The following is a 16367-nucleotide window of genomic DNA, read 5'->3' as shown; positions in this document are numbered from 1 at the left end:
TCTGATAAAATCTGTTTTCAATAAATTAGTAAGATTAGTAAATCTTTTTTTCAGTCCCTTTTCTTCAACAAAATAAATATCTTAATAGAAAAAATGTAATATTTAAATGTATATATATAAATATATATATTTAAAAAGTGCTAATTTGTTCCTGATTCAAATGAATTAAATCAAACATTTATTGATGATTTATTGAACATTTGTAATATTGCAATAATTATCATTACTGTTTTATTGCCTGAGCAATAGGCTGTAGGTTATTAATCAATATTAATTGTTTTCTTGGTTAATTAATTTATAGTTTTAGTCTATTAAATGTCAGATCCCAAAGATATTAGAACCTCAGCGTTTAAGCTTTAACAGTGATGAGAAATCTGAACATCTACAATTCCTCAATAACTGGCAACCTCCATCTGCTGATGAATGTCATGTAATTTAATCGAAAGCTCCAGCTTGAACCTTGTAGTGAGAATCTTATGAACTATAATATTCAGGTAAAAAGCAGCAAATCCTCACAATTTAGGAGCTGGAAATAGTAAATATTTGAAAAAGATCAAATTTCTTTTTATTATTATAATTATGTTGTTTTGTCAATTGACGAAGCAATTAATGGAATAATTGAAAATCTGGTTTAATTTAAAGATTTGGCTGTTGTTTTGTGTGTACACAAAAGTTTCAAAGAACAATTTGAAAGTTGTGAACAGAAGATTATAAAGAAATAAATGCATCTGCTCCAGTCAGTGTGGAGATGAGTCATTCTTCTCTTAACATATTTTAGGTCTTGCTTGGTTGGAAATCTTCAGCAAAAGCTCAACATCAACCAATTAAACAACATGCTGACTGTTCGTGAGTCACATAACACCAACAGCAATAAAATCCTGGTTTACATCCAGAATGAATAGCAGAGTGACTCAATGATCCTTCAATTAGTTATGGATTCTCAAGCATGCTCATCCACCAACGTCAGCAACGTCTGTACCCTGACGAACTTTTCACACATTTTAACTTAAAAATAAAATAACAAACTAGTAAAGTGAAGTGAGACTAATCTGAACCTAAACCTAATTGTGTTCATCAACCCTAAAACCAAACATTAATCCTCAAACAGCCATTTGAAGGAGATCAAATAACGTCCTCCCTTTCAACGTCGAGGTTTCTGTATCCACACACACGCTTTATAATGAAGTATGACATTTGTTTGCATCATATTAAATAAAAACTCTTGCATATACAAGTACATTCTCTTAAACATACATACATACATGCAAAACTCCTGCCTGCACACACACAAGCTCACTTACACAATCACCTCCTCCCTCCCTCCCTCCCTCCCACACCCAGCATGGTAAAAGGAAATGGGGTTTTGTTTGAACAAGCCTTTAAAGAAAGTTGAGCTCCATTAATCTTAGCAGCACAAACAACTGGAGAGTCTGAGCTTCTCTGAGTATCAACATACTCTCCCACCGTGGAGTCCTGGAACAGATCCCAGAATATGAGCAGAAGTGACGGACAAGATGAAATGCTCCGCTAAAACACTTTGTTTGGACTTTGTTTGTCGGTCTACAGATGACTAGTTGAGATTAAACAATTCAACTGTTTCACAAATAAAACTATTTTCTGGGATTGGGGCAGCAGTCGTCTTATGTGCATGTGTTCTCGCACAGTTGCGGTGGATATTTTACGCACAGAGCAGGTAAAGCGGCATTGAACACACAGGTGTTTACCTGAGGTGTAGGTGTGTGCGAGTGTGTCAGAGTGTGGGGAGAGGCAGGTGCAAAGCATACTTAAAAACAATAAGAAGAATGTTTGTGCTTTCACAGGGTGGTATAATGTCAAACTTTCTAAGATGACTTTTAGCTGCTGAACTAGACTGCAAGGTTATACAGAAGAATACTGTTAGAATCCAGCCACAGCTCCCGTTACTTTTGTGTTTGATTTTCAAGCTCCTGAGTTACAGAAAGAGGGTTTTAACTGTGTCAATAATACACAGCAAAAGATGAAAATACAGTTGAGTTTGAGGAGATGGGCAGAGGTCAACACAGAATGACTGCTTCTTGAATAATTCCATAAAGATTTAGTAAAATTTCAATTTCACTTAATTTTCCAAAATTGTCTTGAGACAGTTTATTTAAAGACGTCATCGGTAGCCGGTCTGACAGGGGAACTGGAACAGGTTGAGTTTACGAGCTTCATGCAACAAGTCCTGGCAAAACCAGACCATTTAAGCTATCGTTCAGATTCCTGGCTAGAAAGCTCAGTTTGAGTAACAGATTCATCAGACGCCTGTTTGTCATTGATAGAGTGTGTTATTTGGCGTTTGAAAAGTTAATAGTCTTACTGCCAGCATTGTTTGCTCACGATTAAAATGAAAAGCTGTTGTTTTAAATTGTTACCTTGTTGCAGAGTTGTCACTCAGCGTGAACACCCTGAGGGTTGAGAGCTGCACGTTTGTTTCCCACGTGAACAAAAGGAGGGCAGCAGGGTGTGAAGCTAACTGTTGGCTTTAAGGAAACCTGTTAAACAAACACACAGCAGCCTCTGAACCAAACTGACTCAGCGCTGAGCTTTAAGTCTTTCTGATCGCTTCATACCTGCCTCAAACAGCAACACAGACACCAGTCTTTTTAATAATCACATCCTCTCTTATTACACCAAGATACAGGGCCGTAACATCATTAGGGATTTCATTTTGGCCATTTTGGCGTCTATGATCGGTGACTCCGGCGTCTCTCCAATTCCTCTTTCACCTCCATTGCATTGCTGTAGGTTTGAGTTTCCAGTGAATCAGCATCCTGGTAAACGGTGTCTGGAATAAGATGCCTTTCTCCCATCAAGACTCTTTTAGCGGCGTCATACTCCTTCCTCTTTTGGACGATGTGTCACTTCCCTCCTGAGCCCAGTTTTCTATCCATTTTTCCCACCTGAGTGATGTGAGTCTATGATTTATTTATTGTCTCAGATTATCAAAGTCTTTTCTCGTGTCGCTCCACAAATGAAAATCATTTTATATCGGCCTGTATTTTCTTCTTCAGGCTCGCCGACGACAAATCTCTTCCATTTTGCCATTTATTCGTTTTGCGAGCCTTCTGACCCTTTCTGCCTCTCCTCCACGTTTATTTCAGCTCTTTTGTTTTCCTGTGGTTTCTTTGCGTGAGACTATCGAGAACTCTGATGCTGCACAGACTCCTTCACCACAGCATAACCAGAAGTCAATGTGTGGAAATATATGAGATTGTCATACTTAGTTTGTAATAATAATAATATTAACCCTGTTGGACCCAGTGTTTGACTCAGGCTTGACATGTAAAGTCTCCAAGTTTCCACAAATCACACGTCAAATAACTAAGTAACACCAGATGTGCAAAAAGGTTAAGGGAGTGGAAACCTTTCATAGCTACTGTACGCCACAATACATAAGCAAGACAGCATGAATATGTTATTTCCTTGTAGCTTTAAGACCTTGCCAGTAATCTGTCTTCTTTTGTAGTGCAGCAGCTCTGTTGTTATAGTTGGTATTGAGGAAATGACCTACACTAATCATCTTTTCACTTTTCACACTTAGACGGACAGTAAGTGACTGAGACACGCAGGAAGTCCTTCCCTTCCATAAGTGTTACAAATGAGCTCGACTTTACTCGAGTTATGACAGCGTATTTCAGACCATCTGTGAAGCATCAGTGCAGTGTGTCTCCTCACCTTTGGATAACTTGTCAAAGTCGACATAAAAGCGCAGCATTAAGGAGCCGGTGATGAAGCCAAACGCCGGGCCGATGGAGGTCACGGCGAGGAGGATGCCTGAAAAACACGACCAAGGAAAACCTCAGAACACCAACAGAAACAGAGAAATGAAATGCCTCATGTTTGTCTAGTTTGTCAGCTGGAACCACCTTAAATCTTAAATTTTTTTCCACACTGTGTGACAATAGTATCTGTACAATGTGCAGTCACATGATTCATCACACATGGTGACCTTAAATCATATGATCCTTTCTAAAATTAGTCAGTTAAATGAACCGTATAATGCATTTTTGAGGGGCTTTGGATACCCGTCGGGACGGGCGTAAATTGCTTCAATCTTCCTGAGATTTGGGGGGATCATTGCTCTCATCCTAAAGAACACACTTCGACTTCGTTTTAGAGATTTTACCCAACAGGAAGTCAGCCATTTTGGATGTCCTGTGTAAATTGCAATTTTTGTGTTGTTTGAGGCTTTTAGGATGCCCATAGTTGAACTGGTAAATACTTTGATTTGATGTCTCATTTTGCAGTTGGGGTTGGCACGTTGGCTCTATAGCACTCCCAATGAGTTTATAGCTTTCAAACACCTAGGGGTGGTCAAAAACTGCATCAGAAGGAAGTGTTATAGTGCCCCCTAAAAGTTTTTAACAAAGCAGGAAAATTTGAGAGGCAGATGTATTAAACCCTAAACCCAACAGCAACCATTTTGAGTTGAGTGTGTTTCAACATTTACATGCGCCGTATGTTATGAAACTCTCCTGTAAAGATCATAAAAGCGGATGTTTTGAAACCTCACAACAGATGATTTTATCACAGACATCGTAAACCACAGTTACTGATGAGTTAATTTTTAGCTCGTTTGAACTTGTGCTTGTATAACAGTAGCTATCACGGCTCGCTAGGGTTAATTACACAATGTTTGTTAGAAAGAATGAATGTTATTAGTAACTTGAAGTTTAGAGATCACAGCAATCATGGCCGAAGTTTTATTATATAGAAATCTGAGATTAAATCTGTTTTGTATTTTTTATTTACAATTTGCTGAGCATTTTAGTAATGGGGGCAAATCTGTGGCTGAAGCTGACATGCTTTATATTTTGTTTTGATTTGAGTTGTCAGAAGAGATTTAAATATCAGTTTTAAATCTCTCTGTAAAACATCTTTGATTTGACTAAATGTTTCAAATTAAAGCTTGCTGAATTGTCTTTCTCAAATATCTGTTATCATAACCTAATTCGATAATTAATACATTTATTTTGTGTATTAAAACAGTAAGACTAAACTTTTAAAAGAAAATCCTTTGGTTTTCAGAGCTCACAAAATATTTGTATATATTATATATATATATACAGTATATTTGTATTTTGTATAATAAAAAAGTGACCTGGTGTCATAATTCCAACTTTTTCTCTGCAGATTAGGTTCAACCTCAGACTGGTTCCAGGAAACCAATAAAAACAGGTTTGTTATGCGAGCAGAGAGCCAGCAGATGCAACAGGTGTAATGTAAGACGTGCACACGCTCTGTGGAGGCTGCAACATTCCCAACATTGACCTGTAGACATGCAGAAAAGCCTGCTCTCCCTTTCATGCAGATATGTCAGTCATATTGTCCAATCAGATGAGAGCTTGATGTGAGTCTGAACTTTGCTCTGAAATTGAACTGATCACATGACATTATGGCTGCTCACATTTCTTTTTCTAATATAGAAGCTGGCGTCTGTAATGTGAGCACAGTGTGGACCTGCCAGCATAAAAAATGTAGCATGAAATAATAAATGTTCACATTGAAGGGGAGTTTCCATCTTCCAATTAAACAATAACATTCATACCAACCTCTATTTCAATTTCAATTCAATTCAATTCAATTTTATTTATATAGCGCCAAATCACAACAACAGTAATCTCACAGCGCTTTTCATAAAGAGCAGGTCTAGACCGTACTCTATGATGTTATTTACAGAAGCCCAACAGTTCCCACCAAGAGCAGCACTAGGAGACAGAGGCAAGGAAAAACTTCCTTTAAGAGGCAGAAACCTCAAACTGGTAATTATGACCAGGAAGGAGTTTTTAACAGCAGCTGTAAAGCAGAGGGTGATAAAAGAGATGAGAAGTGTTTGAGGAGCATAAAGTACAAAGATTTAATGCTGTTTTAATAAAAAAAGGTTTAGGTGAGACATGTAGCATTAGCATCTACTGAACAGAGTAACACACCTACATCAGGAAGGAAAACTCAGCTTGGCCATGTGGATCAGTACAAACATACCGCAAACCACCGCAGTGATCTCATCCATGTTTGAGTTAGCTTTGCAATTCATCTCAAGTGTCTCAGATAAAATCCAGATGAGCTTGTCCTATCCTCAAACAAACACATGGATTAATCATATTCATAAATTACAAGCGAGACCAAAGTTTTATCATCTTAGCTGCTCTAACTCCCGCCGCTCTTTTCCCCCATCTTCCTATCTTATCCCAGGTTAGGAAATGCTAAATACTCAATCCAACATCGTGTATCAACTTTTTTGTCTGTTACCTGATGCTACTTCTTCTTCTCTCGCTGAACTAAACTAATTACAACATACTGAAACAACTGGAGCAAAAACAACAACAGACACTGAACTTCAAGACAAATGAGTTATGATAACATCTGTTGAGAAATCCAGCTCCTGCATCTAAATAGCAGAAGAAAACCAGTGCTGGCTCCGTCACCGCCCCTGGGCAGAAACCTGTACTGTGTGTCCCCTGTGGAAAGTGAATGATGATGGTAATAAAGGCTGCAGGCTAACGTTGTCATAGTTTTCTTGTCTTTACCGATCTCCTCCTATCATAGACTTGCATTAGGATACTTTTGTTACAAATAGCCTTTACATTATGTTACATTGTCATGACACATTATCTTGTGTTATATAGTCTACAGCTTTCTACTAACAAGTGTTTGTCACCAAACCGCAAGTGTCATAAGCCTCTCAATGATTGAAGTTCTACATGTTGCAAACAAAAGAGGAGCCATATGGAAACATTTAGCAAATAGTGGACAAGTTAAAGTTAGTACAGCTTAATGGTTATCCTAAAGTTAGTTAAGGGAGTTTATTTAAGTTAGGATGCTTGTGTAATACACTTTTCCTATCTTAAGTTAGGAAAGGGACATTGACTTAGGAACTGTTATTACTATCACTATTTTCCTCACTGGCGGTTATTTTTTTTGCGTTTTATTTGAGTTTAACTTCAGCTCCCATTATCGCCTTTTTAATATGTGCTCTTCAGCATCTGAATAAAATGCCTCAAGGTATAGAAAGCTTGTGTTTTATGTTGAAATAAGTACATTACGTGGTGGCAGACGGCAGAGTTATCAAGCATCAAATACAGACGCTTTGTTGGGTTTTCTCAAAGGGTCGGTAGGCTATAGACTGGGCTCCTTGGAGAGGCAGACTGCCTCCAGACGTGGCATGAGTTTTGAATCCGTCTTGAATGTTTTTTGGTTGCATTTACGTTTAGCTTTTTTGAGACTGGATAACTATCCCATCCCCCCAAGACACGTGAAGTGACTAAATGTAAGGTAGGTAATACTCTGCTTACGTTCATTTTGCATGGAAATTGTGCAAAAATGTGCCTCCTTTTCCCTTTTTATGGGATATATTCTATAAATCATTTATTTTTACTAGAACCCATATCCTAGTGCAAACCATGTAATCACTAATCAGGACTGGAGCGTTTAGATAAAATATGATTCACTTTTCCCTCAGCAGGCATACCAAGGTAGAGCGGTGAGTTCTTCTTGCTGGCGTAGTCGTCGATGTAAGAGATGCCGAAGGGCTGGATGGGGACGGCTCCGATACCCAGCAGCAGCTGACCCAGCAGCAGCAGAGGGTACACCACCCGCTGGGCGGGGCTCTCCTGCAGGCTGCAGCTCTGATTGGATAATGAGGTGTTAAGCGTTCTCTCTGATTGGCAGAGTCCAGTGCTGTTATCAATGGAGGCTGTTGTTGAAAAGACAGGAATTCAGTCGTTAGATTTTGAGGTATCCTGACATGATCTGAAGTGCATACAAAAGATGAATGAGGACCACCAAAGTTATTAGAATTTTTATATGGGCAACATGAATTTCTGAAGCTAATGAAAATCTATCCGATAGCTGTTGAGATGTTTAGAAACATTGTTGAGAAGAAATCCTCTCAGTAGTGGGTTGGCTTGATGCTGAAAGGGGACAATTAGACAAGTTTGTGTTTGATCTCACAGCTGATGCGGTCGGTGTACTCGTACTGTCCGCTCAGGAAGTGCGGCATCGCCATCAGAAGTGAGGCCAGACAGGCCAGCAGAGCTCCGCCTCCGATGAACCGCGGCCGGTGGACTCGACTCCCGAGGAAACTCACAAAGACGATGAGGACCGTGTTCCCCACCTGGACAGACAAACACACACACAGGAGAGAGGCATCGTATCCTGAAATAACTTTGTAGAAATATAAATGACTCTTTGCTTCGAAAGTATTTTTATTTTAAACACAGACCTATGGATTTGTGGTAAGAGTTGGTCTGAACAGAAGTAAATACAATAAAAAAAAAGTGTTATTATTATTATTATTATTATTATTATCATCATTACACCTTTATTTTACCAGGCAAGTTAACTGAGAACACTTGCAGGAGACAAAGGCCTCCTGTGGGAAAAGGTTACTGGGATTAAATAAAATAACATAGACAATAGACAGAGGATGAAGTGCAACAACACAGTCCCGACAACAAACTTTAAAAACCAGGCACAAAGACACAAAGAGACCAGATGAGACAGATAAAAAAACATGATAACAGACTAGACATAAGACAATCTACAGAGAGTAGACAAGACAACAAATGGTACAATAATTGAATGATAAAAACAATCAAGATAGCAGCAAAGCAACATATAACAACACATAGCATCACATGAAGCAATTACAGGTTTCTGTAAATGAGTTGGTGATTTTGCCTTTAAAAGTGGCAGCGGTGAGAGTGGAGAGTTTCATTGTTTTTTGTAGTTGGTTCCAATCATTGGGTGCAGCAAACTGAAAGGCAGTGCGACCTAATTATGTGTTAGCTGTAGGGATTTGTAACCGGATGTGACTAGAGGAGCAGGTGCTGTAGGTGACGGAAGAAGGATGAAGTTGACATCCCAAATACGGAGGGGTTAGGCTTAAGAGAGTTTTGTGAATAACTATAAACCAGTGGATCTTACATCGAGTATGAAGTGATGTCCAGTTTATGGAGGTGCACAGATTGCAGTGGTGTCCTTTAAGGAGCACTGGTGGCAAATCTGATAGATATGTGATAAAGAACATGTAGCCGCTCGGGAAGCCCCTTGCCTGCAGACATGTAATTTGCATAACCAAAGTCTAGCATGGGTAATATAGTCATCTGAATCAGGGTGAGTTTAGCAGACTGGGTAAATGATGACCGATTACGGTAGAGAAACTCCAATCTGGCCTATGTATGTACTAAATTCAACACCTTCAACTGTGGTATTTACACCAGGTGGGAGTGTTTTTCTTTGTTTTGGAGATATTAAGGATGAGGTGAAGGGCAGAGAAAGCTTGCTGGACAAAATGGAAAGATTGTTGTAGAGTTCTTAGAACCTGTTCCAGGGAGGACCCAACTAAATATAAAAAGGTATCATCTGCATATAAGTGGATAATTGAGTGTTGAGCCTTATGGTACTGCCTTGGTGACAGTGAGGGGCTTAGACAGCAGATGTTCTGACCTTACACTTTGGACTCTGGTCAATGAGGTAATTGGCAAACCAGGACTGACTGCCGCTGTCTTCCAAGCACTGGGAACTTCTGCACAGTAAAACGACAAGTTGAATAGGTGAGCTATAGGCTCAGCGATGATAGGGAATGCGACTTTGATAAAGAAATGGTCTAAGCCATCTTTTTAGGGTCCAGATTAAGGAGCTCATCCAGCATCTGAGGCCGGAGGGTAAAACTGTGTAATGGGTATTGATGACTAGGGGGACGTTGATTTACTGAGAGAGAAGGGGACATTGGATTGGAAGGGAGGTGTAGTTAAGTCAAACAGAAAGCCAAATTTAATGAAAAGGAGATTGAAGAGCTCTGTCATACGGCCTTTGTCTGTGACAATGAAATCATCAATGTTTAGGGACAATGGCAGATGTAGGGAGGAGGGTCTACTTTCCATGCCCTTAACTATTTTCCAAAACCTATTGGGATTAGAACCACAGAGAGAGAACTGTTCCTTATAATAATCTACACTTGTTCCTTATTTGGCGGAATAATAACCTGTTAGCCTGATTATTATTGAAACGAGCTTTTCGCCAAATTATGTACAATATAAGAACACCTTACAAAATTAAGATAAAGGGAAAGTAGCAGATCTGAAGAAACCAGCAGCAGCGATGTAAGCAAGCAGAGACGAGAACAAACTGCAGAAACCTTCCTGTACTGACCTCGTTGAAAGCAGCCAGCAGCCCCGACTTCTGGCTGGAGAGGCCGTAGCGTCGCTCGATGGTGGAGATGGAGCTCTTCATGTAGCCCGATACCAACAGCTGCGCCAGTTGCAGCAAACTGTGGCAAAACACAAAGAACTGCAGAGAGTCGAAGAAGAAGGTAGAGAAGAAGGAAGGTCAGTAAAAGAAGAAGGAAGACAGAAAGTTGGGTAAGGAGGAGTGATGCTTTTCCACTTTATTTTTTTGCTTTAATTGCATTAAAGCTTGTTGAAATTCTCTTTACATCTCGACAGCAATCAATAAATCAAATGCTCTGACACAAAAATGAAAATGAAGCTATTTGTGGCTGTTGCAGGACTGTAACAAGTACGGCCAATTGTTTCATTCAGTCTAGCTGTAGTTTCTCCAACTGCACCTGCCACAGGTTTAAACAAACTCCTGATCATTAAATCTTAACCATAAAACTAAATTAATTTAATAAAAGTGCAACAACAAGTACCAAAGATATAAGAGTGAAATTATGAATGATCTGAGACGAGCTGTAGAGAGGAAATATTGTGATTTGAGAGAACAATAGCAGGATGCGCTTCAGGAAGGAAAGTTTCTTTAGTGAGACAATGCAGACATCTGCTCAGCTGGACACAAACCTCTATGAAACTATGCTTCTATACAACTGAACCTCTGGAGTCCCAAAGATTACAGTGCTTTCAAGTTTATAGTAGAAAAAGCTAACTCTTATCTATCTCTTATTTCTTACAGCAGGGTCCTCTGCTCCCAGAAAGCATCTACTGTCTGCCTGATTTAAATCATTAGGATGATTACATTTTTTGCTGTTGAAGGTTAAAACTCAATAAAGTAGATGCAGCAGTAGTTGCTTTTTCGTTCAGCTCATGAACCTTTAAATACTGGATGTGAAGCAGGGACAAACCTTGATGCTGTTGAAGGGACTCCGGTGCCGGGCAAGAGGTCGTGACCCTGCAGGAACAGCGTTCATGTTGTAGTTGTTGGCAACCATGATCTAATTTTTACTACAGGGAGACTGAGGAACTGAACAAAACCTGTAAAATACAAACAGTTTGTCAAACCCACACTGATATCTAACGGCTGATACCACGAACAACCCCCTAAACAAGTATTATTACAGTCAGAACAGCAGAAAGCAAGTTAGCACATCTAGAATCTCATCGTGTGTCTGCGCAGTTTTTGCTGTTGTAACTTTTATGGCATAAGGACCTGATTTTGAACACAAATGCTGCACACACTGCAATCCATGGTTTCACACACTCATGTCATACTAAAAGAGCAGTTTTCTAGAATCCCTAAGAGCATAAAGAACAATTGTGAATGTGCTATATGTTTACACAAAGAGAGGGAGAGTAAATAATGAAGGCTATTTGCTGTGCAATGTGCTTAGGGTGGACAAAAGCCAAAAGTAAAATCACTGCAGGAGCAAAAACAAAAGAGAGTGAGATAAAATATTTCGTGAGTGTTTAAGACAGAGAAACAATGACTAAACTGGACGCCAGTCAAACAACTAATGGGTGCAGGGTTGGTTTGGACTGAGCTCATCAGGCTTCTTGGCTGAGAGTGTTGGTTATGATCATTTTATAAAGTAATGTAATTTATATCTTTTCTGTGGGGTCTGAAATGAACAGCTTGTTCTTGGTTTGTTTAAGTAAAACATTTGCATCGGTTTCTCTGAAAAAAAAATATTCAGGGGGGAGGGGAACATGGACATCTGAACCAAGTTTCACGATAGTAACAGGGACATTGATAAAGAAAGAAAACAACAGGAAGAGAAAGATAAAATAAAAGAGGTGGGAATCATCCTCAGGGAGACAGGAAGGAAGAGGTTTCTTATCAGCAGAGGAAAGTCAACAGAATTCAAGCCAGCCTCTGATCCTGTGTTGGTTTATCTCCTCTGAGCTCAAACAAAACAAGCCGACAGAGGTCAACACTGAGCTAAAAGCTTCAAAACCTCGAACACACCTCACGTCATGACACAACTCTATGAAAACTTGCATGAACTCACCACAAAAAAAGATAAAAACAGCTAACACATACACCTTCGCCCAATTAAACAAGCCTTCACCCAGCCCCATCCCCACCAGAGAAAAGGCCGTATAGGTCGATGCAGAAACTTATTTTGACCGATGTTTAGGTTATTTCTCAGGCTGTGAAGTCAGGTGATGTAGTATAAACAGCGACAAAGTGAAAGGAGGAGGTGGTGTAGAGTAAAAAATTAAACTCAGGACTTTCACCCAACTTACGTTGTGTACTTATTTTAACAAAACCCAAGATCTTTTCCTAAACCTAACAAAATAGTTTTGTTGCCTATATCTGACCAAACTTCAACCTTTTCACAATATTTAATACATGTTACATGCTGTATGACTTAGGTTGACTACACCAGCGATTTTAAAAGAGAAACTATACCCGGGATTTTAAAAGAGTAACAATATCCAGAGATGCTCAAAAGCCTCTGAGCTAGAGTCCAAGTTAAGTCTCAAGTCACTCATGGTTACGATGAATGTTGCATCACCTGCTGCGTTCAGTCCAGGCCTTCTTATAAAACTTTATAGCTTTAAGGAATTCTGTAACCTGTTTTTCACTTACAAAGCACAACCATGTAATGTGCAATGCAATTAATGACAGCTTATTAACTACTGTAAGTCAACACACCCTGCGGACTCTCAAACCATTATCTCATTAATGAAATCAACACTTTTCAGGGCAGAAGCTACCTTTCAGTCAATAAGTAGAGGCTGCAATCACTTTCTGACGAGTAGAAAACTGCATTTTATGGGTTGTTTGACAATTTAAAGGTATTTCCAGAGGTAAAAAGTAATATGTGAGTTATAATATAATCTGCTAAATATAACTCTCATTAATGAAATCAACACTTTTCAGGACAGAAACTAATTTCAGCCAATAAGTAGAGGCTCCAATCACTTTCTGCAAATGAAATACTGAATATTATGGGTTGCATTGGCCATTTAAAGGTATTTTAACAGGTAAAAAGGACTGGATTGGTTGGTACACAGCAAGTAAATTAATGTAGAGTAATAATAATTGCAAAAGAGATCATGACTTTATTTTATATATAACTCAACAGTAACTCATGTTAATTATAAGCTACAGTCTGTTTCCAAATATAAACAAGGATATTAGACATGGGCCTCCCAAACACATAATCATTGGCAGCAACAGGCTTCTATTATTGATAATCACGTAAATGTCATGCCTGGTTACACTATAAACTATATTACTATACTATAAACACTTATTTAGCCACAATTGTGATTATTCTGTTAAAAGAAATGGTAAAGTTTCAGAAAGACATAGGCCTACCTTTGCTGTTACCACGGACATGAAGTGCTGTACATTTGCACATTATGTCTGTCCCCATCTCTGACAATATCTCACCTGCGATATTAAAAGAGAAACTACACACAGCTTTTAAAATAGTAACTACACCTGGGATTTTAAGAGAGTAACTAAACCCTGGATTTTAAGAGAGTAACTACACACAGCTTTTAAAATAGTAACTACACCTGGGATTTTAAAAGAGAAACTACACACAGCTTTTAAAATAGTAACTACACCTTGGATTTTAAGAGAGTAACTAAACCCTGGATTTTAAAAGAGTAACTATACTCTGAATTTTAAAAGAGTAACTAAACCCTGGATTTTAAAAGAGTAACTATACCCTGGATTTTAAAAGAGTAACTATACCCTGAATTTTAAAAGAGTAACTATACCCTGGATTTTAAAAGATTAACTATACCCTGGATTTTAAAAGAGTAACTATACCCTGGATTTTAAAAGAGTGAATATACCCTGGATTTTAAAAGAGTAACTATACCCTGGATTTTAAAAGATTAACTATATCCTGGATTTTAAAAGAGTAACTATACCCTGGATTTTAAAAGAGTAACTATACCCTGGATTTTAAAAGAGTAAATATACCCTGGATTTTAAAAGAGTAAATATACCCTGGATTTTAAAAGAGTAAATATACCCTGGATTTTAAAAGAGTAAATATACCCTGAATTTTAAAAGAGTAACTATACCCTGGATTTTAAAAGATTAACTATATCCTGGATTTTAAAAGATTAACTATACCCTGGATTTTAAAAGAGTAACTATACCCTGGATTTTAAAAGAGTAAATATACCCTGGATTTTAAAAGAGTAACTATACCCTGAATTTTAAAAGATTAACTATATCCTGGATTTTAAAAGAGTAACTAAACCCTGAATTTTAAAAGAGTAACTAAACCCTGGATTTTAAAAGAGTAACTATACCCTGAATTTTAAAAGAGTAACTAAACCCTGGATTTTAAAAGAGTAACTATACCCTGGATTTTAAAAGAGTAAATATACCCTGAATTTTAAAAGACTAACTATACCCTGGATTTTAAAAGAGTAACTATACCCTGAATTTTAAAAGAGTAAATATACCCTGGATTTTAAAAGAGTAACTATACCCTGGATTTTAAAAGAGTAACTATACCCTGGATTTTAAAAGAGTAAATATACCCTGGATTTTAAAAGAGTAAATATACCCTGAATTTTAAAAGAGTAACTATACCCTGGATTTTAAAAGATTAACTATATCCTGGATTTTAAAAGATTAACTATACCCTGGATTTTAAAAGAGTAACTATACCCTGGATTTTAAAAGAGTAAATATACCCTGGATTTTAAAAGAGTAACTATACCCTGAATTTTAAAAGATTAACTATATCCTGGATTTTAAAAGAGTAACTAAACCCTGAATTTTAAAAGAGTAACTAAACCCTGGATTTTAAAAGAGTAACTATACCCTGAATTTTAAAAGAGTAACTAAACCCTGGATTTTAAAAGAGTAACTATACCCTGGATTTTAAAAGAGTAAATATACCCTGAATTTTAAAAGACTAACTATACCCTGGATTTTAAAAGAGTAACTATACCCTGAATTTTAAAAGAGTAAATATACCCTGGATTTTAAAAGAGTAACTATACCCTGGATTTTAAAAGAGTAACTATACCCTGGATTTTAAAAGAGTAAATATACCCTGGATTTTAAAAGAGTAACTATACCCTGGATTTTAAAAGAGTAACTATACCCTGGATTTTAAAAGAGTAAATATACCCTGGATTTTAAAAGAGTAACTATACCCTGGATTTTAAAAGAGTAACTATACCCTGGATTTTAAAAGAGTAAATATACCCTGGATTTTAAAAGAGTAACTATACCCTGGATTTTAAAAGATTAATTAAAAGAGTAACTATACCTGAGATTTTAAAATAGTAACTATACCCTGAATTTTAAAAGAGTAACTATACCCTGGATTTTAAAAGATTAATTAAAAGAGTAACTATACCTGAGATTTTAAAAGAGTAACTATACCCTGGATTTTAAAAGATTAATTAAAAGAGTAACTATACCTGAGATTTTAAAATAGTAACTATACCTGTGATTTTAAAACAGTAACTACAACCTAGATTTTAAAAGAGTAACTAAACCCTGGATTTTAAAAGAGTAACTATACCCTGAATTTTAAAAGATTAACTATACCCTGAATTTTAAAAGAGTAACTATACCCTGGATTTTAAAAGAGTAACTAAACCCTGGATTTTAAAAGAGTAACTATACCCTGGATTTTAAAAGATTAATTAAAAGAGTAACTATACCTGAGATTTTAAAATAGTAAGTATACCCTGAATTTTAAAAGAGTAACTATACCCTGGATTTTAAAAGATTAATTAAAAGAGTAACTATACCTGGGATTTTAAAACAGTAACTACACCTGGGATTTTAAAACAGTAACTACAACCTAGATTTTAAAAGAGTAACTAAACCCTGGATTTTAAAATAGTAATTATACCCTGAATTTTAAAAGAGTAACTATACCCTGGATTTTAAAAGATTAATTAAAAGAGTAACTATACCTGAGATTTTAAAATAGTAACTATACCTGTGATTTTAAAATAGTAACTATACCCTGGATTTTAAAAGAGTAACTATACCCTGGATTTTAAAAGAGTAACTATACCCTGAATTTTAAAAGATTAACTATACCCTGAATTTTAAAAGAGTAACTATACCCTGGATTTTAAAAGAGTAACTAAACCCTGGATTTTAAAAGAGTAACTATACCCTGGATTTTAAAAGAGTAACTATACCCTGAATTTTAAAAGATTAAC

The 16367-nt window shown here is 37.1% G+C and overlaps 1 protein-coding gene across 1 annotated transcript in view; it reads right to left on the bottom strand.

Moving 5' to 3' along the window:
* slco2b1 (solute carrier organic anion transporter family, member 2B1) overlaps positions 1 to 16367 on the bottom strand; it is a 36073-nt gene that overhangs the window by 17775 nt on the left and 1931 nt on the right. Inside the window, exons 2-6 of the mRNA XM_046040406.1 lie at positions 11102 to 11231; positions 10174 to 10311; positions 7972 to 8134; positions 7490 to 7714; positions 3697 to 3795 (exon numbers count right to left, since the gene is read on the bottom strand). Of these exons, the coding sequence (XP_045896362.1) occupies positions 3697 to 3795; positions 7490 to 7714; positions 7972 to 8134; positions 10174 to 10311; positions 11102 to 11188 (712 nt within the window). The 5' untranslated portion in view covers positions 11189 to 11231. The remainder of the gene's footprint in view (positions 1 to 3696; positions 3796 to 7489; positions 7715 to 7971; positions 8135 to 10173; positions 10312 to 11101; positions 11232 to 16367) is intronic.

Source organism: Micropterus dolomieu, linkage group LG23, assembly GCF_021292245.1.
Source record: "Micropterus dolomieu isolate WLL.071019.BEF.003 ecotype Adirondacks linkage group LG23, ASM2129224v1, whole genome shotgun sequence".
In the NCBI taxonomy this organism is placed as follows: Eukaryota; Metazoa; Chordata; class Actinopteri; order Centrarchiformes; family Centrarchidae; genus Micropterus; species Micropterus dolomieu.
Note: the sequence above shows the minus strand (reverse complement) of the source record. Positions and strands in the feature narration are given on the sequence as shown.